The sequence below is a fragment of the Austrofundulus limnaeus genome, unplaced genomic scaffold (assembly GCF_001266775.1).
Source record: "Austrofundulus limnaeus strain Quisiro unplaced genomic scaffold, Austrofundulus_limnaeus-1.0 Scaffold37, whole genome shotgun sequence".
NCBI lineage: Eukaryota > Metazoa > Chordata > Actinopteri > Cyprinodontiformes > Rivulidae > Austrofundulus > Austrofundulus limnaeus.
The window spans coordinates 2,378,405-2,399,401 of record NW_013952439.1 but is presented as its reverse complement, the minus strand read 5'-3'; the positions used below and the strand labels follow the sequence as shown (position 1 = coordinate 2,399,401).

General features: G+C 37.7%; 1 protein-coding gene across 1 annotated transcript in view; it reads right to left on the bottom strand.

Annotated features, from left to right (window-relative positions):
- The window catches only part of LOC106516447 (unconventional myosin-XVIIIa), a gene marked incomplete in the record, with an annotated part of 74,524 nt that overhangs the window by 31,810 nt on the left and 21,717 nt on the right, over nucleotides 1-20,997 (bottom strand). The window contains 8 exon segments of the mRNA XM_014006817.1: nucleotides 10,838-10,966; nucleotides 12,373-12,438; nucleotides 14,993-15,102; nucleotides 15,294-15,519; nucleotides 16,234-16,420; nucleotides 16,527-16,686; nucleotides 17,998-18,136; nucleotides 20,068-20,154. Coding sequence (XP_013862271.1) covers nucleotides 10,838-10,966; nucleotides 12,373-12,438; nucleotides 14,993-15,102; nucleotides 15,294-15,519; nucleotides 16,234-16,420; nucleotides 16,527-16,686; nucleotides 17,998-18,136; nucleotides 20,068-20,154 — 1,104 coding nt within the window.

Sequence of the window (20,997 nt, the reverse complement as noted above, 5' to 3'; positions counted from 1 at the left end):
GGGGGGTTATAACCCCCCTATCCCCCGTGTAAATTACGCGGGTGGACGGGGCAGAGTAAACAAAGGCCCTTTTCCCCAATTCTGTACGGAGAAATGGGACAGAGAGCAAGAAATAATCATTTGAACGCAAGGAGTGTGAATCAATGCTTTCTTGTGTGATTAGATCACAGATGTAAGACGGTAACAACCCAAGCAAAGCCTTATAAACAAAACTGCACCAATGTCCCAACCTCCTGGTGGACAAAGAAGGCCATCCCACTCGAGTGTACAGATCACAATGATGAGTCGAGGCTTTACAGTTAGTAACAAACCTCAGAGAAGCACGATAGACAGCATCAATTTTCTTTAAGATATTGTGCTGAGACTTTCATATACAACAAGTTTCCATAATCTAAAATGGATAAAAATGTTGCGGTGACAAGCCGCTTTTTAACCAAATTTTTTTTTTTTATTTTGAAAAAAGAAGCCCAGTTTAAGCTTAAGTTTCTTCACAAGATTTTGGATATGGGGCTTAAAACTGAGGGAGTCATCAATCAAGAACTTAAGATATTTGTACGTGTGAACCATCTCTATAATATTTCTTTCAAGACTGGACACAGTGGGGATCCTCTGAGGCACCTTTTTGGTGTTTGCAAATAGCATTAGTTTAGTCTTATGTACTGTACATAATGAACAGGAGGGGACCCAAGATTGAACCCTGTGGTACCCCATTATGTACACTCATAAAATCAGAACACAAACCATCATATTTAATACTCTGAGTCTTGTTACTTAAATAATTTGAAAACCAGGAAACCACATGATCTGACAATCCCAAACAAAAAAGCCTGTACTTTAAAACAGCATGGTCCACAATGTCAAAAGATTTTGACAGATCAATAAAAAGAGATGCACAGTACTGTTGGAGACCAGTTAGTGACTATTTGGCAACTCAAAGCTTGTAGAAAGAAGGAAACTTTATTGATGCAGTTTCACGAAATTCTGAGTTTGTGAGCAAGCGACCAATTAGCTTTGTGGCTGCAATTTGAGCACCACAGCCTATTTTTTGTGAGCACATCTAGCTAAACTGTTCTAGATCATGTACAGTATGTGTTCATGCTTCCCACACCATACCTGCCTTAGCTCGCTTTGTACCCACCTTGGAATCTGCCCCCACATTTACAATTGAACATATTGGAGTACACTTTTTAAGAAAGGCAGATTTGTATTAATTTTTAATGGCTATCATTTAAAGCACGTGTGAAATTGAATTTCGTCTGACCCGCCAAAAAAACGTCAAATTAAAACTTGAACACCCCTCCAGTGGGAATTCCCTGCTGTAAAGCGGGAGAGTTCAGAATTCAAAGCAACAGCAACTTACCACATCTCAGCTGTGAGTAAAACTCTGACTTTTAACAGTTTTTTCTGAATTATTGTATTATTCTGTATTATTTATTTCACATTTAGTCAGTCAAACTTGTAGTACTTTCAGTGTTTATAATGTCGTGAGGCAAATGAGTTTAATACTCCTGATTTCTAGTCAGTTTGATTCATAAGAGTGGTCATTGTTGGCCTTGAATGTTTTCTGTTATAARAGAGTGCTCTAACAGTTGTCAAAATACAGCTACAATTTGTAGAAACTAAAATGAGTTGGGTTTCAGAAGCCTGTGACCATTCTGACTATTCTGAGGATTAAATTTGTTGCACAAAAGTTTTGAATATGTTAAAAGTTCAAGCAACAGGACCAAAAGCCTCTGCGACCCATGTAAGAAAATTAAGAATTCCTGCACATTTTGGAGACTACCTCTGGCCAACTCAGCAACAATCACAGTCCAGTCAGATTCCATTTTTAGATTCAAAAGCACAAGCAAACAAGCATCACTCATTGTTCTAGATCATGGACCTGCTCTAAAAATCAGATATGGACCTTTGAATAACAATCCGAGAACCACTGGGATCACAATACAAAAATATGCATCTAATACCAAAACAGGACATACCCATGCCCATTCAGTGGTATAGGTCTTTATTTATATTCAGAAACACTATGATAAAACCCTCCCCTGATGTTTGTTTTTRTTTATAAACCAACATATGCATGCTGTGCTGATTTGATGCAAAAAGAAACATTTGTAGGGCAAGTGAAAGACAAAATTCCCAATCCAGTAAGTGCCTGCTGAGGCAAAATGACAGATTTTAAAAATGTCATGTTGTCCCCTTGAGGAGACGGCTCAACAAGGGGAGGAAGAAAAAAAAGAAAAAACGTGGTTTTGTCATTTAATGTCACATGAGCTTGGCATGGCTTCACAAAGTTAACATGCCAGGGAATATAAATCAAAGAAGATTGTAACTTCCTGTCACATCCACATACATCAACCACGAGAGTTTAAGAGGCTCCACCAGTATGACCATTTCAGAGGCAAAYTGTCATCTAATTTTCCTCCTAGGATTGGACACTCTAAACAGCCCAAGAGGCACTGGAGCCTGATCAGTTTTCACTGAGTGATATCAAAGTAAAAGCTCGGGTGCAAGTGGATATTATTATGCAATAATTATTCAAACACTCAACAGCAGCAGACTCTATAAATATTCATGGGGTAAGAAAGAAGAGATGGAAATCAGTCAATAAGCCAGCATAGCGGTTTATCTGTTCCCCAACACTGGTGGTGACTAATTGAATCAAGAAAAAATATAAACAGAATGAGAATCAATAGAGAAGAATGCCCTTCACAACAATATTGCAAGGAGAGACTGTATCCATCATATATGCATCAAATGAATTGGAATAAAATTAGCATACTGTGGCTGCTTGAGCAGAACATAACAAAAGAGTGTGAACAGGGAAGCAAATCAGCGTTAATCCTGATTTCTCTGCAGTCCACATCTCATTTACACAATCTGCAGACACCAGCAACCGACTCCATATCACTGAAAGCTGGTATAATTTAAAAAATGTTAACGATTCTGTTAAGGGGGGAAAAAATGAGTGGTCAGGGAAAAACACATTAAGTTTATTTTATGGGATTTAAATTAAACCATTAGGCTTCAGAGGAGTACAGTCATTAGAGAAAATGTAGCAATAAGGAAATAATGAGATAATCCCTGTTCAAAAGTTTAGCTCTTAATATTGTGTACTGTGCCCAGCTAATGTAGCCTTGGTGTGTGTAGTGGTAACGTTTTTAAACAACCCAACCAAGCAGACCATTCCTGATTAAGTTCCTTTCTATTGTGGATCTTAAAAACAGGCAGCTGACTTTCTCACAATGAAGTTTGTATTTCAGTTGAAGTAGTTTGAATTTCTTTGTGTTTCTACCCTTTTTTTTCCAGAGTGGAAACCATTTATCATCTATCAGGTCAGGACTTCATAACTTTTTTAACAGGCTTTAAATACCAATTAAAATTCCCACTCCTTTTTATATATTTTATATAATTTCCTGTTATAAACAATTTAACTGTGATCTTACAGATCTTTTGACATTTTTTTAGGTTTCTATATGGCTCAATAGCCAGAGAGTCYGCGTAGCCCTGGGTGCAATGTGAGCAAAATGTGCAGATTTACTAATGTAATAAAACTTAGTGACTATTTATCTATTTACTTTTAATATATACTATTTCATAGCAATGGAAACTTATTTTTGACACCCAATTAAACCCAAATGTGTCTAAGGCTACACTCACACTGCTCAAATCTGTTGTTTTTTTTAAGTGGACGTTCACATTATTCATATATTTTAAATGTAACCTCCATTAGACTCCAGTGTGAACTCTACATGGAATTAATGCAACGTACATGCACAGAGGAAGATGTGACGTCACATTCAGCTTGTTGTTTACAGAAGTCTACAGATGCTACATGTTAGCATGTCGATTCTGAAGTTATTGTGCAATCAGTCAATTTATTAATTATCCGACATGCATGTTTAGTTCAGTGTTTACATGTGAACCATCCTCTGATTGGCTACTCCTGTGCAGCATGTATTTTTGGAACGGTAGCAATATACTGAAAGCAAAACCAACTAAATTATCAATCCAGCAACTTTAGTATTGATGCAGTCCAAGACTGATGTTACTATCATATATTTCTGTGGATTTGCAGTCATCTGAGAGCTGTTTTTTTGACAGCGAGAATGGAGTGGTTACAAACAATCTTTTTTTTTATTGGGGCAGTCTCCATTTTTGTTGCCTCTTCCCATTTAAAGAGATATCACAAAATATCCCATTTGAAATCTTTTAACAGGTGYGCCACTTCTCATACATTTGACATAAAAGGGTGTCAGGGTTCCTTTGAAGGTCTTGTAGCAATAAGATGAATCATTTTAGCCACTRCTATGACAATTTTAAAAGGGTCACTTTTGCTGGACAATAAAGTCTGAACCTAGTAGCATCAACACTAAACATTAAAGTGAACCTGTTAAAGCACAGTTTACATGCTAAAATTGCCAGAGGCAGTCAGATATGTCTGTTTGTTACAGATTATTATTGAAACTGATCAGGTAATATGAGTTTTGACACAAGCTAAAGTTCTGCATTTTCTTTCAGCATTTATGAAACTTTCCTGTAAGTTCCTTCAGGCCATCTGGTTATATTACTTGAGGTGATGCTATAAACAATCTGTAGTAAATACATAAAATACAGTTTGAGTAGTACACATTTATTATTAAAACATTTAAACTAGCTCCCTAATGTAGAGTTGGGTATARTGAGGTGTCAAAACCTTAACAACAATTCCCTAAGTCTTTAACACTAGGAAGTTTAGATCTCTACAGACTGGGTCTGTTTTTTAACAAATGCTAGAGGTGACTGACATCTGAGGACTTTAGAGACTATGTCAACCCATTTAACATGTTGGAATACTCCTCAAAAGGCAGAGCAAGTGAAGTGGCTAAAAGAAGCTGCTATCAGAGAGCTGCAYGTAGATCTGTAAAACTGTCTAAAGTAATATCCACATAAATGCCGCAATTTTCCAATTTTTCTTGCAGTCACTAAATCAGCTTCAATAAATTACTACTTCCTGCCTAGTTTATCCAGCCCACTTGAAATATAGCCCAAGGGAAATAAACAACCTGGTAAATCTTCTAAAAAAATGCATCAACTGCTGCGAAGGCTCAAACCTGGGCTGATAGAAATTCATACAAGATGAGCTAAAAGTTTTTTTTTTTTTTTTTTGTAAATAAAACACTTCTTTCTAAGAAAAAAAATGTGAAGAAAAATGTACAGCGAAGCAACTTTAAAAAACTATATATATAGCTCACAGATGACAGCAGCAAATGCAGAGTATGATAAACTGGTAACTCCTGCTAAGAAMTAAATGAGGCATTACAACATGAGAGGTTGTATAAATAGTGCCCTGCAGTAACACTCAAAGAAAGCAATAACTGATCCTCTCTAAAGCTAACATCATTGTTCTACAACATGATTGAACAGAAGCACACTCTCAGCAGAGTAACACTAAAGACTTAGCATTCCTTCATTCAWACATAGGCCCACCGCTTTTCAAGACAGTTTGAGACTATGATCATCTTATTTCTTGATATTACAATATTTTAATCTAGAGGCTTGAACATGATATTAGGATTACATGAATGGCTCTAAAATGGTTTGAATCATAAAATGGTTTGAATCATACTTATCTGACAGATTCCACTTTTGTAATACTAAAAATGGCCAGAGTTAGTCATGGAGTTCCTCATGGTTTAATGCTTGGACCCTTACTCTCTATTTTATATACCTAGTACAAAAACTAATAAAATTTGTGTTTGGTAGATTATKTATTTGTTTTAACAATGCTTCTAGGCAATAACATTATAATCGATACTTGAATGGCAGCACCTGGAGGTACCAGAAACTCTAAACAAGTATAAACAGCAACCTCAAAATAAGCTGCTTGGCTGAGAAGATTCGGCAAATTTGTTGTGTGCCATACTGCTCATCCCATAAATGCCTGTTCCATACAAATGTGGCACCATTTAAAAGGGAAATTAACAGGCTTTACAACAGTATATGATTCATTGCCAAGAAGCATTGTTACAACAAAGAAATAACCTACTAAACACAAATTTCCTTACTTTTTGTTCTACATTTACATGCTTCACTTGTCTAACTAAGTAGGCATAGAGACAAAGAGATCCTTCCTCAGACAATTTGAGAATAAAGTCACATCTAATATGATCGAGCTAACCTGCACTTTATCGACACAAATTTAAAAAAATCTACATTTTCAAGCTACAAAACCAAAAAGTTGGAGTCTGTTCAATTATCTGCCTTAAACCACCTATGTACTGTATGTTATAAAAATGTTAAGATTTAAGTGGATTCCTAAAGTGAAGAAGTACTTTGGAATCAGACAGTTAGGATCTGGAAAAGTTTGCATTCCCTGAACTGCATCCAAGTGTTGCAAAAGCTTTAAACTAATTTAGAAAAGTTGGAGAAAATCCAACTTACGGGGTGGGAGAAAGTTATCCATGAGGGGGGAAAATGAAGTTTTGCAATACAGTTATATAAAGATGATGCTGCCATTCACAATACTATCTTCTATTTTTATCAGGTCTGATGGGCTTGTCAAASAAATGTTGGAGAAGTTACAGCCAGTATGAAATAAAACACTGAGGATTTGATTTATGTTACCCAAAATCATTTGGTTTAACAGCTAAAACAGCTAAAWTATCAAAGAGCAAAGCAGGACAATCACATTCACTGCCTCCTCCCTCTCTTCTTCACCCAGGCAGGGACCTTACTCCAACTTAYTTTCTCCTGTCTCTGCTTAATTGCAGAAGCTCTGCTGAATGGTTATATACTGAAATGTTCACAATTTAATCTGATGGACAGGTTGTTTCTGCTGGGAAACACAACAAATCCTATTCTGGTTCACTCAAGGGTGATATGAATTATGATAATAAATATATATACACTATTTATTCAGTGTTTCACTGTGGCTCAATATAGCTACTGTACATGTGATGGAAAAGCTGTTTTAAATTTGAAGCAATTATAGCTYTCACACAACGGTCGATCTGTGTAAATGTAATGAGTTATTATCTAACAAAAGCTTATTTTGTAATTTTATTTCAACACTTAAAAATTGCGGATAACTACGTAACATCAAGATTTAGTGAGACTAATGAGTACCATGTCTTGGCTCAGACAGCTTCAAAGTTTTACAGACAAAGTACTATTACTATTCTGTCAGTGGTGAAACTCACTGTGTAAAATTATTATTTCAGACAGTAAACTGAAACACACATTGATTCATGATTCTGTTTCTGGCAAACTGGAATTTTGGCTTAAAAAAAAGACAGCAGCCCTCATGGATCCTGCTGGCTTCAATTTTGAACAACTGGAGAGCCATGCACCACCTGTCTGAAAAGGGGAAGAAACCAGAGTCTTTCAAGCTCTGTTAAAACAACTTTCTGTTGGTGTTTTTTATAGTTTTGTATTTAACTTTTGGCCAGGTGAACTTCACCACCTTTGCGATTGTCCTGAGGACTGCAGTGGATGTTGATGTTGTCCGGGGCTAATCTCCCCCGTTTACCCATCGCTGGATGCCGTTTCAAAGCTACAAGCTGGCAGTTCACCACCACATAAAGGAGGTGAGCTAAAAATGAGTACATCCTTGCACAACATATATACTGTGCAAAGTTTTGGTGGAATGTTAGAGCCGTGCTTCCTCAAAAAATCCATCAAAATAAAAGTAAGGGCTTAACAAGCATAGGATTTTTCATGGCTTGATTGACGTCATAGATTCAGTGGATGAAGTTTATTAGTTTATTATTAGAGTTAACCAAATGGTGACAGAAAAATCTGAAGGTCATCCGTCATTTTGACAGGTTGCAATGAACATCCCTGACCACTTGATGGCGAGTTGGGATATTAATTAGGCATTTTCTCATTTGGTGCGTGACCTCATTGGCTTCACTCGGAAAAGTGTCATGACAGCTGAACTCATCAGGTTCAGGGAAATGATGGAGCCAGTGGAATGATGGGTCAGCAGGATGCATTTGAAGGTTATATGATGCACMTTATTCTGTTGGTGACCTTACTGAATTAAATATTGACTGCAGATTCAAAATAATTTTGTTTTGGTGACTGTAACATGCAAAATGTGGTTTTAGTGGCTACTGTAAAGTAAATTACATCAGAAATCATGCGAGTATGGTTTKTTCTAGTTTGCAGTGTGTAGTTCTTGTTTGTTCTGTCCAGCATGTTAAGAGAAAATCAGTGCCGGGACTCTTAAGAAACAGGGTTTTTTTCTCTCTCTTCATTAGAGTCTTGCCACAAGTCATTTTGATTTTTTTTAGTTCTAGTTTGTTTAATAAAACTGCTCAAAATTGAATGAAAAGTTTTAATTAAAAAAAGGCRTAGGCGTTTTATTGAGACACGACTCTGTCTGCGTCTTAAACTTTTTCTCGTGATTCAAAAAATTCAATTTTAAGAAACCAGCTGAATTATATTCTCCGAGATGCACACGGTTCATAAAATCCTGACTTTGGGGGGGGGGGGGGATAAATAAAAATCTTGCAGAAGATGTCACACCAACTACAGCTGCATTTAACGTGTTACCTTGCCAACCTAAATTGAGTTTCAGATCAATAGAGCTGAGATAAAATAAAGTTTAATCTTTCTATTACAGATACATTAGCAGGAGATAGGGGGCAGGAGGGGGCAGGAGGAAAATTTGTTTCTTTTTTTGCTAATGGATTTTGTAATTGCCCTGTTGCCTGGCAATTTTGAATGGTTCCATGCTCTTGATTTTTTTTTCCTTGTTCCAGCACATTGTAAAACATTGGGTTCTTAGCCTGCTGTACTGAGTGAACAATGACCTTTGAACCCAATATAGAAATGCATTCGTTGGTTCCCATTTTTAAACTAAAATGTGAATTTGAAAGTAGAAACAGAAGCAAGTGGAAAGACAAAAAAACAGAAAGCTCARTATTATTTATAAGACAGTGATTTACCTTATTGCAAATATGACAGTTTAATAGACTTACTGGTATCGTGTACAAGTGAACAAGACATTTACTCCCTCACAGTTTGTCATAGCTGACGGAGAGCAGTAACTTTGATTCTGTTTCTGCTGGTTCATCACAAGTCAGCTCCGGCAGCACTTTCACTTAAATAGTAATCACAGAGATGGAGAAGTGCGGGGCTCCATACATCACAAGAGGGACAAGTGTTAGGTCCAGAGAAATGGAGCTGTGTATGCTAACAGAGAAAATGGAAGAGGGGTGGARCAGTTGGGTATGTGAGTCAGCAGCAAGTTTGATAAGGGGGCATTGCTGGGTCGCGCTCCGATGGATGGCCATTCCTCTGCCTTGGGCAAAATGATTGGATGGATCACAGCGGGGCAGAGGGGTGTGAGCAATAGATTTAAAGGGCTTATTTGTAATTAGTGGAAGATCTGCAGCATAGCTGCTCAGATYTACCCCAAGAAGAGACCAAACAAACCCTAAGGATAAAGTGTTGCCATCTTCAAAAACTCATCTAGTGGCAAACTATCATGACAGTCAGGGTCCTCTGAGAAGACCCCGACTAGAGCCAAGAATACTAAAACTATTTTGTTTTYATCCTTATTTTTCTAAATTTATAAAATAATTCATGAATTACTTGTCTATAATATAACAATGTAAGACAGACTTGTTTTTTGTTTATTGACTGAGAACATGGCAAGACTAAGAATGTTCTCAGAGCAGAATTTTGTCTAATTACAACAAATAAAAGCCTATAGTTACAAGTAGAGTTGTAATCACTGGGCGTTTTCTTTGGATTTTCTCACAGCTCTTAGTTTTTTTTATTAGAGCTGACTTACGCAGGAGGAATAGGTGTCTTTAGCTACACTGAAAGTAGCAACCGGTGGTTATTATTATATTGGTCTTCTATCAGTGGCCTTTTCAAAACATTAGCTCATTAAAATGATGGCTAAAAATAGGTAGTTCAACAGTTAAACATTTTGAGCTTTTTCATTGTTATTATGACCCCCACATGCAATGCGTAAGTGGGAGTCATATTGTTTCCGTACTTTTTTTGTTTTGTTTTGTTTTCAGTGATATTTGGACAACCGTAGCACAAAAACGGCTACACCAATAAACATGAAATTTGGCAGGACTGTAGTTGAGTCTGACCTACACTGTGCCAGCCAACGGTTTTACGATAGACCCCATATTTGAAGAGGGGGCTCCTTTCAAAGAGGGGGTGTCTGGACATGTAAAATTGCTTATACTGTAACTCAAACTGTTCAACATGGAAGCTTCAGATTTCTTTGGTTGTTTAGCTCTGATGAGGGGCTATCCATCAAGTCAACCAATTGCATGCCCCCCCCCCCCCCCCCAAAAAAAAGAGACCCCCACTCAAACCACTACATTTTTGGGATGCATCTAGTAGCATGAAATTTATCAGGAATAAAGACTTCTGAGTTCTGGTGCATTTGTGCGTGTGGGGGTCATTATGTTACCGCTATGCGGCATCTAGTTTACTTGCTGTTTGGTTGGAACTGGGAATTATATCTTCAGATGAGGGGAAAAGCTTTACAACCTTCGCAGCAGAAAAATATCAAACACTGGAAATCATCTTAGGACAGTAATCACAAAAACTTTTGGAGAAACAAGAATTAATTTAAAAACGAGATGTAAAAGACAGGCTTTGGCATTGATCACATGCAGCAAATGCAATAATATTCACTTTTTTCACATAGTAAATTTTTATATTTAACTACAAGTTACTTCAAAAACTACTTTATTACAAATATGTTTTATTAGGAAAAATAGACACAAAATTTTTGATATTTAAACAAATCGATTTTAACGTAAATTATTAGCAGACATTCMTTTAGGCCCAGCTGTTTAGGTCAGCATCATGTCAAACATACCTTTCTCTTCTTAAAGGCCTGCCGTGCGAGGTARCCTCTGCAGGCAGCTTGGAACAGGGTTAGATTACGTTTGGTCTGCTCATCCCTCTGCTCTTCCAGCTTAGCCAAAGTGCCAACTCTGAAAAACAACTGGAGCAAGAAACATAAAAACATTAGGCAAAAGAAACATTATAAAAAGGAAGATCATTTGATGCTTCCTTTAGACAAGGCAAATTTAGATCAAACCCCCTTCTATAACGTGAAGCAAAGCTGGAAAGTTAAAATGGAAGTGAGTTTAAAAGTAAATAATGCAGTGAAGCAAGAAGATCGATAGGAAACAGTGTAATCCACAGATAAGAGAGTCTCGGCTAAGTGATAGAGCTGAGATTAAGTTATCATCTTGGGCGATCAGAAAGGTCTGTTTCTAATTTAAGGGCAAAGGTAAAACACAGGTAAAGAGACAATTGAAAGCAGATCACATCAATTCTCAGAGGGATTAAGTGCTACAGATGCACTATAAATATGATGGCAACAAGGCATCCAAGGTCTCTCGACACAGCTCCTACTGTTTTATAGATAAATCCATATTTGGTCTCTTAACTAAGTAATGGTTGTAAACGGCTGAGCAGCTTCAGTAAAAAAAAAAAAGCTGCAGACATTCAGAGAGGAATGATGCATTTAGTTACACCAGGGAATACTACTTTTCAATTTGGTTCAAGGGCTCGAGCAGCAGTTTACCTTTTATCATCATTAGATGCACACCGTACTTTGTAAAATGTGGGAGGCTAAGCCGTTTTTTTYCCCTTCCTTTTTCTATTCGTGGCTATCTCTGATGGCAGATTTTATCCTGCRCGGAGCTTTGAATCCACTGCTGGAAGGTTATTTGGGGCCCGGCGTAATTGGCATGCAAGTGAGACAGGTTGCTATGACGCCAGAGGAATGCTTTGTGAATGGCCAACTGAGCTTCAGAGTAGATTTCACCCTCAAAAGTGTGGCGCCATGCGACGCAGCTCCAAACCCTCCACGTGTCACATGCTTTAAAAAGCTCTCGCACATGTATTGAAGGCATTTATTTCCTGTGTTTTTAATGGTWTTGTTTCCTTTGACTTCAGTCTTAGCTGATGGCGACTTGCCAGCTCACAGGATTAGACCCAATTAGACCCCAGCTTCTGAGCGAGCCTTTACTGCGACTGACGTAAACACAGTCACGGTGAAAAACAAACTAATGGCCCAAAATGAAAGAGAGGATTTCTGTCTCATTGTCAACAAAGTGACCACATGCCCGTTGGGTAGCCGCTCACTAAAAAGATGAAGAGACRAGACCTGGCAGCTCTCCATGAAAACAAATGGCAAACAAGCCTAAAAAGAAGGAAAGGTGGAATGAAAGACACACTTGCCCAGACAGCAAGTGTCATTAAAATAAAAAATAAAATAAAAAAACACTGAAGTGTTGTTTGGGTTTTAAAGAGGAGAGAAATTGGCAGTGATTCAAAGTAAAGGTTTATTTAGTAACACTAAAGCTTTTTATGTCTTTGGGATGTAATGAGATTACTCACCCTGCTCAGACCCATGTGGTAGCTGCTCTTCTCCAAATCCAAGGATTCCAGAAGCTCCTCCACAGCCTGACAAGCACACAAACATTAAGGCTGACTACAGACAACATACCCACCATTTCGCTAACTTGTTTTAAATTGGTAGAATGTGGTTTTCCTTTTTCCCTTCATCCCCCATTTTTTTCTTTTTTATTGAATTTGGTTAAGGAAGAAAAACTCTCCTGAAAATATATTTAAAAAAAAACAATTACAACCTGTCCCCCAGCATCCACCTGCTCCTGGCGGATTCATCATGAGCCCCTGGTGCAGCTCTAAGTGTACACATCCAATACAGAAAGTACACCATCAGCCCAGTCTTAGAGCCCCTGTCCATCCACCTGCCCTGTGTACACTGCAGTGGTAGTGTTGTCTCAGCCTTTTCTCTCCAACTCCAGCCTCCAGCCTGAAAGACTACATCTAGATTACACCAGGAGAGGTTCGCCGTGAATACTGAAGGGCTTTTGTTCACCAGTGTTTCCACAGAAACTCGGCCCCAATACAAGAAAAACAGCAACACTCTACCTCAACCCCATTCTTTTTTATACACACACATTCTCTCTCTCAATTCTCTTATGTAAAGTCAGCAACTTTATGCATTTTAACAAAGGCCTGCACAACAGAACACCCTCATTCATTGTTAAAACCTCTAACCTGTGAATGTAAAAACCAAATGGACGAAACAAATATGTAGGAACCAAAGTAAGGTAGAGAATTGCATTTTCTACAAAAATGCAGTGCTTAACACTGAAAGATTTTGCTAAACAGCTTTAAAAAGTGAAACTAGCCCAAAAACACCTTTAAAAAGTACCAGAAATAGCTGATATTAGCACAAAGAAACACAAAGAGCATGATTGCTTAATTAAGCAGTAAATGCTGAAATTAGCACAAAAATATGTGAATGTAGCTTAAAAAAGTTAAACTTAGCAAAAAATACCATAGCTAAAAACAGAAAACAGCTACAATTAGCAGAAAGTAGGGCTGGGCGGTATGACCTCAAATCCATATCACGGTATAAATTGAACCCCTTCACGGTAACAGTATATATCGTGGTAGAAAATTATCATAAAGAGTTAAGATAATGTAATTTTTAGAGCTCTTTTTGCAGAAAACTAATTTTAATTAAACCCAGCATTTTTGCTTTAATATCTGCCTGCCAAACAATGAGCTTCTGCCTGCTGAACTTATCAGCTGCTGCTCTGCTGCGCACTCATCTTCATCATCGTCATCATCACAGCAGAAGCCGACTTTACATTAGCAAGATGGATTTACGACTGAACGAACGTCCACGTCTTTTTTTAATAATCTACAGTAAAAGTAAAGTAAACATCTGAAGGATTTAAGGATGTAGAAGACAGCTCCATTCAGTTTCAATGAGAAGAACATGGCAGAAAAAGCTAAATATCTGAAAAAGTATAAAATTCTCAAATACCAAAAGCCATAGCCAAATGTTCTGAAGGAGCTGAATGTTTTCATACATAGTGTTGAAATTGCACAAAAAATTGCAAGAAATGGGCCAAAAAAAATGCGCAGAAGAAAAAAAAAACTATCTCAATGGTGTGAATGCTTTAAAAGCAAATACTCAGAAGCTGCTTCACATCACCTATAACAGTGGTTCCCAACCTTTTTAGACTTGTGTACCCCCTGAGCCATTTTGTCATACCACTAGTACCCCTTCAGTCAAAGATAACGATTCTCCAAAACTATAATGCACTACAACTGATTATTAAATGAAAATTATTTATTTAACCCCCTAGAACGTTTAATTCTCAGGTATTTTTTTTACTCAAATTAAAAAAAAGATAAAAATGTTGCCTTGAAAGTGGATAAACCAGGTAATGGCAGGTGCAGAAAAAGCAGCATACAGAATACATTATATTGTCCAAAAATGTCAGAAACTCACGCAAATGAGCAAATTCTGTGAGATTCCACGTTTTATACTGGATTCTATTTTGTGTTAATTCTGTGAATGCGTCTGCAATTTCTGCATTGCAAAAATCATAGGGCCCTACATAACTTAGTCCTATTTTTTTAACACACCTGGGAAATTTTTTCACATACCCCCTCTAGTATGCTCGCCTACCCCTGGTTGGGAATCACTGCTTTAGACAGTGTAAACGGCTGAAGGARCTGTCCAAGATCCTGAAAGTGCTGAAATGTTTTCAGGACTATAGACGGTGTCAAGGACTGAAGGAACTGTCCAAGGTCCGSAAAGTGCTGAACTGTTTCAGGACTTTAGACAGTGTGAAGGGCTGAAGGACCTGTCCAAGTTCCGGAAAGTGCTGGAATGTTTAAGGACTTTAAGATCATAACTGCATCTCAATTTTTCTAGCTTTGTCTGCAGTAAAACACATCCACAGCCACAATTCTAACCCTTCTATTTTTTTCACAAGCGTGATGGCGATGAGGTTAAGTTGATTAGGTCATTACTATAGCTCTGATGAATGTCTATTTCTCTGTCCACTGGCTGCTGACAAATCAGGGGCAGATGTAATGAAGTTGTCTCTGCACAACATCAATCTTCACTGCTCTTGGCCACCAGTGCAGCTGTACCCCTCCCCCCCACCAATCTCACTGACTGACTTACTCTCCTCTCATCCTTCACAATGTAATTCCTCCCATGCTTCTTGGTGAGATGCGGGGCCAGCACATCGAAGCGTCGTCGAAACTCCGAAAACACCATGTGATCAGGGTAACCTGCAGGAAGTCAGAATTGGATATCATTACACGTTCTGCAATTGTTTCTGGAATGCTGTTGTCATTGTAAAGTGAACTTCTRACAGAAAAACTAGACCCGAGTCCTTTTTTTWWAATTTTCTTTCCCCCCACTACACAAGGAGGCCTGCATATTTACACCTGTAAGTGTGTGATTTAAGCAGCTCCTTCACCTTGCCTGTAGATCCGYAGAGCATCAAGCAGCTTGGATCCACGTATCTGAGCACGAAGCAAGGCTACATCTAGCTGCATTAGGCCAGGATCGCCGAGCTCCCCCTGAGTCTCAGATTCCCCAGCTTTGAACAGAGATCCACTAAGAGCCCTCAGAGCATCTGCCTTAGGCAGTATGCAGTGAACAAAGTGAATCTTAGACCTCCGCAACATTTCAAGAAGGGCATCCTGGAGAAAAAAAAAGCAGGGTTAGGAACTCTGGTTGAAGTTAATGCACTCTCTTCCTGTGATGTATTTAAATATAGCTAATGGCCTTTTCTTTCCAAAAGAAAACAAAGATAGAAATGTGTTTTCTCAAATGTATACTCAGCAAAAAATATKAAGTATAAGGTAAGGAATTAACACCTACTATTTCTTTTTAATGGTATTAGGAAGCATTTAGAGACTCAGCAAATACATAATAATCCTGCAACATGAAGTAGATTAGGTTCAATTATCCTCATTATACAAACACGTTTTTTGTTACTGTATTCTGTAAAAGCTTAATGTACTGTTAGGCTCCCAGTTTTCAATTTTTCACTTGCTGAGAAATGTGTACGATTTTAAATAAACTCTAAAAATAAAGATCCCTTTTGGGGTTTGACGGGTTGGAAGCACAAGCAGCTGCAGAGCCTCTCTCTGTAAAAACAGGTTATACATCATTCTCTCTGGCTACAGCTCAACAACTGGCCTTCATCTCCACACTTTTTTTCTTTAAAACAGCATTATGCAATTTGTGAACGCGCCAAAGCCTTAAAGTAGATTCCAGAACAAGCAAGGTTACAACTGTGGATTGCTTTATCCCTTTATACACCATATGCTAACCAAGTTAATATTGGACAAACACCTTTTTTTAAAATCCAGGTTTGACTGGATGTTTTTTTTCCACCCTCTTTTTCTCACCACTTGAAGTTTTATCTGGATGCACAACGACTTCTTCTTGATAGCAGCTACCCCTGTAATAAAGGTTTTCCTCATGCTAGTAGCCCTTCGCATGGACATCCTGGAAGCAGCTTCAAGGCCAGCGATGGAACCAGACAACACCGTAGATCCACCTGCTCTGCTCATGAACAATGAGCTGATGATTTTCCTGCAGGAGACACCATGTTTCAGCATGACGCTTTGGAATTAGCTTCTAACGCAATGCTTTATTTCTGCTATATGTTCCCATTGAGAGACTCAGGAGGAACACTCACTTCTGGGATTCCTGCAGGAGGCTCACGGCGTTGGCGGAAGCAGGATTCTGTCTGGCGTAGTTCAGCCACCCACGGGCATCGTACTCCACCCAGTCCGTCCCGTGACTGTGGCCCAGCAGGAAGTGGTATTCTTTCTCRCTCCTCAAAAGAAATGTGTGACCTGATGGGAACACAGGCGTCAAAGTTAGACTCCCCAATCTTGCTGTATTTTCTTTTCTTTTTTTTTCGTACATGACTAAAGATTGTTTTACAATCTGCATATAAAGTTCATCATAACAAACAAATGAATCAGTTTGTGATTACTCTGGTGTGTGGCATCTGTCACAGTCCTACGAAGACCTACATTCTGTTTTATGCCATGGTCACTGTATAAATACAGAGATATTTGAATACAAAATGTAATCAAACAAAAGCTGTTAACATCAAGAATCTACTTTATCCAGTGGCTGTTGCACCCAACTCTACCATCGATCAGATGAAAGCAAAGTACTACTTGACTATTCTATAAGTACAGTAAGTACTACTTATTTAAGCTTTATTTAAMCAGGTAGATCTCATTTAGATTAAAATMWCTTTTTCAAGAGAGACCTGAAAAAGAAATTATGAATTAACCAATTCAATCACTGCTTAATTTGCCAACATATTCTGCATTAATCATATGGGTATACATGATTTTACGAGAAGGGGGTCTCTGCAGTACTAGGTGGGAGTTTCGATTGGTCTGTTAGACTTTTGTGGTCAGAGTTTGTTAAAGATGTGACTGGCTGGATTAGCTATTTTGGGTGGAGTTTGAATAAGCCAGTTGATTCAGTTGCATGAAGGCTAGGCAGTTAAAATCACCTATATTTTTACACATAAATATTAATTTTAGTCATAACTCAAGACAGGAAGGTGCTAGTTGAACCAAATTTGTAGTCAAACACATTATGTTTACAAACAATATTTTTGGAGACATTGTTCTGTTTTAAACTATAGAGAGTCAATGTATTTTATTAACATGTTCACAATTATTTTACCATTACCATATTTTATCTTTTAACTTGCCCCACAAGACAAGTCAATTCAACCAATCATGTTTAGGACAAACTCCGCCCACACATCAAGAAACTCCCCCTATGCATTGCCAAAACTCCTACTTGGATTTTGCATGTACTGTAGCAGATGTCATTTATTGATCACACTGGCCTATTTGTAGTGTTATAGTTTAATTACTTTTGGTCCATATTATTCAAATTTAAGTAAGAAGAAAGAAGAAACTAACAAAACTAGTAAAAAAAAAAAGATGATCACATCCACTTATTTCCTGTAGATTTTTTTTAGTTTCCAGGTATTTTACATGTTAAGCAAATCTGCAATGCATTTTCATTTTAATGTTACTTGTTTAATGCAACCTTTGTCTCACTGCCTAATTCAGTCGCTGACTTTTGTTTGTTCGCTTGTTACAAGAGTGTGGAAGTCTTGTTCCTGTCACCTTTACTCTCGCCCTCAGCCGGTCCGTAGTAGCTAAAGAGTCGCCCCAGCAGTGTTTCCACGGATCCCCCAGGCTGCAGCGCCTCCTCCTCCAKCAGCCACAACAGGCCTCGGGCCTCTTCTGTTCGAACTGTGCGCACCTTTCAGAAAAAAAAAAACAGACATATAATGTAAACATATGTTCAAGATTGCTTTTAGAAATCCATCACTGAGCATGAAGTGTTTCAGTCATTCTTCTTCTTTTTATTGTTTTTTTTTTCTTGACCAACAATCAACAAAAAATCCTGTTTCAATACATGAATAATAAATCACCTTGACTCAGAGACATTTTGCTAGTTTTAGCTGTTTAATGGGAATTCATAGATACATCAGAAATAAGTATAAGCCTTTATTATGTATCTACCTCCTGGGTACAAAAAGGATATATAGAAAATATTTTTGAAAAACTAGTTGATGACCTCTATGACCTTACTATGAAGGTATTCAGAGTCAAGCTCTTAAGTAAAAGCAAAAGTACTTCATTTTTTTGAGTCAGTGCTGAGGCCAGATAATAAGATCAGCACTGCAAATTAAAGTTTCAAAAACCATTCATGGTCCCTGCATCCTTCAGCAGCAGCCGCAATAATAGCCTCATCCATTCAGCTTTGCCTTATATTAAAAATCGCAACAAAGAAAAGTTCATTAGTACACAGAGTAGAAGAGGGGAGAGAGGATTAAAGATAATATAATTACCAATATAATTATCATCAACAAAAAGACGGGAATAAAACCTGCTCCAGYACTTTACTATAGATTAAAGAAATTGTTTTAAAGTGGAGGCTCTGTGGGAAACAATAAATGTCTTACCTGCTGTTAATAGCTCTTTRGAGTTTTAACAAGGCCACTAGTAAGAGCAACGTCCTTCTCAAACATGTCATAGAGGTTCATGTGAAWGTCATTTTCAGATTACAATATTTACTTACAAATCTAGGATTAATTGCAAAACATAGCAGCCTGAAACTTTTCAAGCAGGAATATCCCTATTTCTGCCCGAACAAGTTAAAGTTTTAGAAAATGGTGCAAGATTATGATTTCAACAAAACCCCATTTTATTTTATATGCATGACACAGCAGTCCTTTAAGCAACTGTCAAAGTGCATGCCTTCCTGAGAATTGTGCATCCATATAAGCACTATTCGTTTTTATGCATATACTTTCAGCTAACACCAGAATTACATTTTTATTATCACCTATTTTGGTCAAAATACATTTTAATACATTTTACCTTTTTTAGCCAATTCAAAGCAAAGGACTCACATAAAGGTAGATCCAGTCCAATAGCTGCAAGAAAGCCTGACTAAGAAACTAATGCAACAAAAATMAAAAAAACTGTTTTATTAGCTATCAGGAAGTTACACTGGAGACATCCTTATCAGCTGTGCACACTAGACTGACTGCAAATACATACACAGTGCATCAGTTTGAAGGAGGCATGTGGCAACTATGAGGCTGGGATGAATTGAACATTAAGGTTGTGATAACAGACATCTGAGCTACTGTATGACGGGGAAAAWWTTTATCTGCRGGTTAGAAAAATCTTTGATCAAAATGTCTTTTCACTCTAAGTAACATATCTTCAGAGCGGACTTTAAAAACGACTTTAAAGTAGCCTTTATTTCCCTCCTTTTTTTGTGTACATGTGTGATGTACTGCAGCTCCCTCCCTGCCTCCCTCCCTGATGGCGTTCCTATCAGAGCAGAAAGCCTTTAAAAAGCCAAGCATTCAAAACTAAACACACTGGAGTTATAGCAACGTGATCTATGATTCTTTAAACTCTGCCATTTCTGTTTCCATGGTGCAGATCACAGGCGGCAAAGGCCAAACATTGATTTTCCTTCTTCAAGTCAATTCTTTAACCTTTCTTTCCTCRCTCCTATCCTCTTTTTCAAGCATCAGCCAAAACTATATAGCATTTAGAGTAATTCCTAATAAACAATAAAGGGTATCCAACGAATATTATGAGTAAAAATTGTAGCTTATAAATCATGCTTGGGCATGATAGGTGCAGTGTAAAGCTAAAGGCAGAACTCACCAGCGCTTGGCTCGAGCTTTGGTCCACAACTGAAACGGACAGAGAAGAGCTGGACTCAGAGTCTTCTAAGGCGAGATCGATGTTCTCCTGGAGAAAAAAACAGAGTAAATAACATGTAATGAAAGCAGTAAAATATATATTTTATACATATATGCTTGAATATATTTATCTTACACCACCAAAAACAAAAGAAATGTTTTTGCTTATGTCTGTACTAAACAATTTGAGGGGGGTTTGAACTTTTAATCAGACAAATGTAGGGGCACAGGAATCAATCAGCTGGTGACAGGAACTGACCGACTTGCAGCTTGGCTGGCATGAATGGTCTGAATCCCTCCCCAGTTTCTAATTCCTCTAAAGCAAAGAGGCAATCAAAAATGTGTTTTCCCCGGTCCTTCAGCATACTGCATCTATGCATCAATTTGAACTAGCATCAGCAGACCTGCAGTGCAAACATTTCTAAGTGAAGTCAATGTTGGGACATTTGGATTATCTGTAAGGTGTTCACAAATGTCCACAGCTCATTTTACTGCACATCAATACAAGAGCTGAGGTTTTCTATTTAAGTCCCAGCTGCCATTTAAACAAGTGACAAACAAGTCCAGCCTTCTGTGTGAGGCCTACAATTTAAAAAGCAGGCTGACAAATAAAAATAAAGGATTAATAGTTTAACTGTTGTGATTATCAAGCTGTGAACTGCCATGCATATACGTAGTTACAATAAAATGAATGATTAATACATCTAACAGTTATTCAGTGGGTTTCTGCTGGATGATGCTGCATTTAATTGGAAATTGAGGCAAAGCAAATAAAATAGAGTTTTGTAATGTGGTCCAATATTATGTGTTCAGATTTGCAAAACCAAACCAAAAAAAAAAATCTAATGTTAAAAGATTTATAATTTAGTTTATTAGGTTGATACAGTGTACT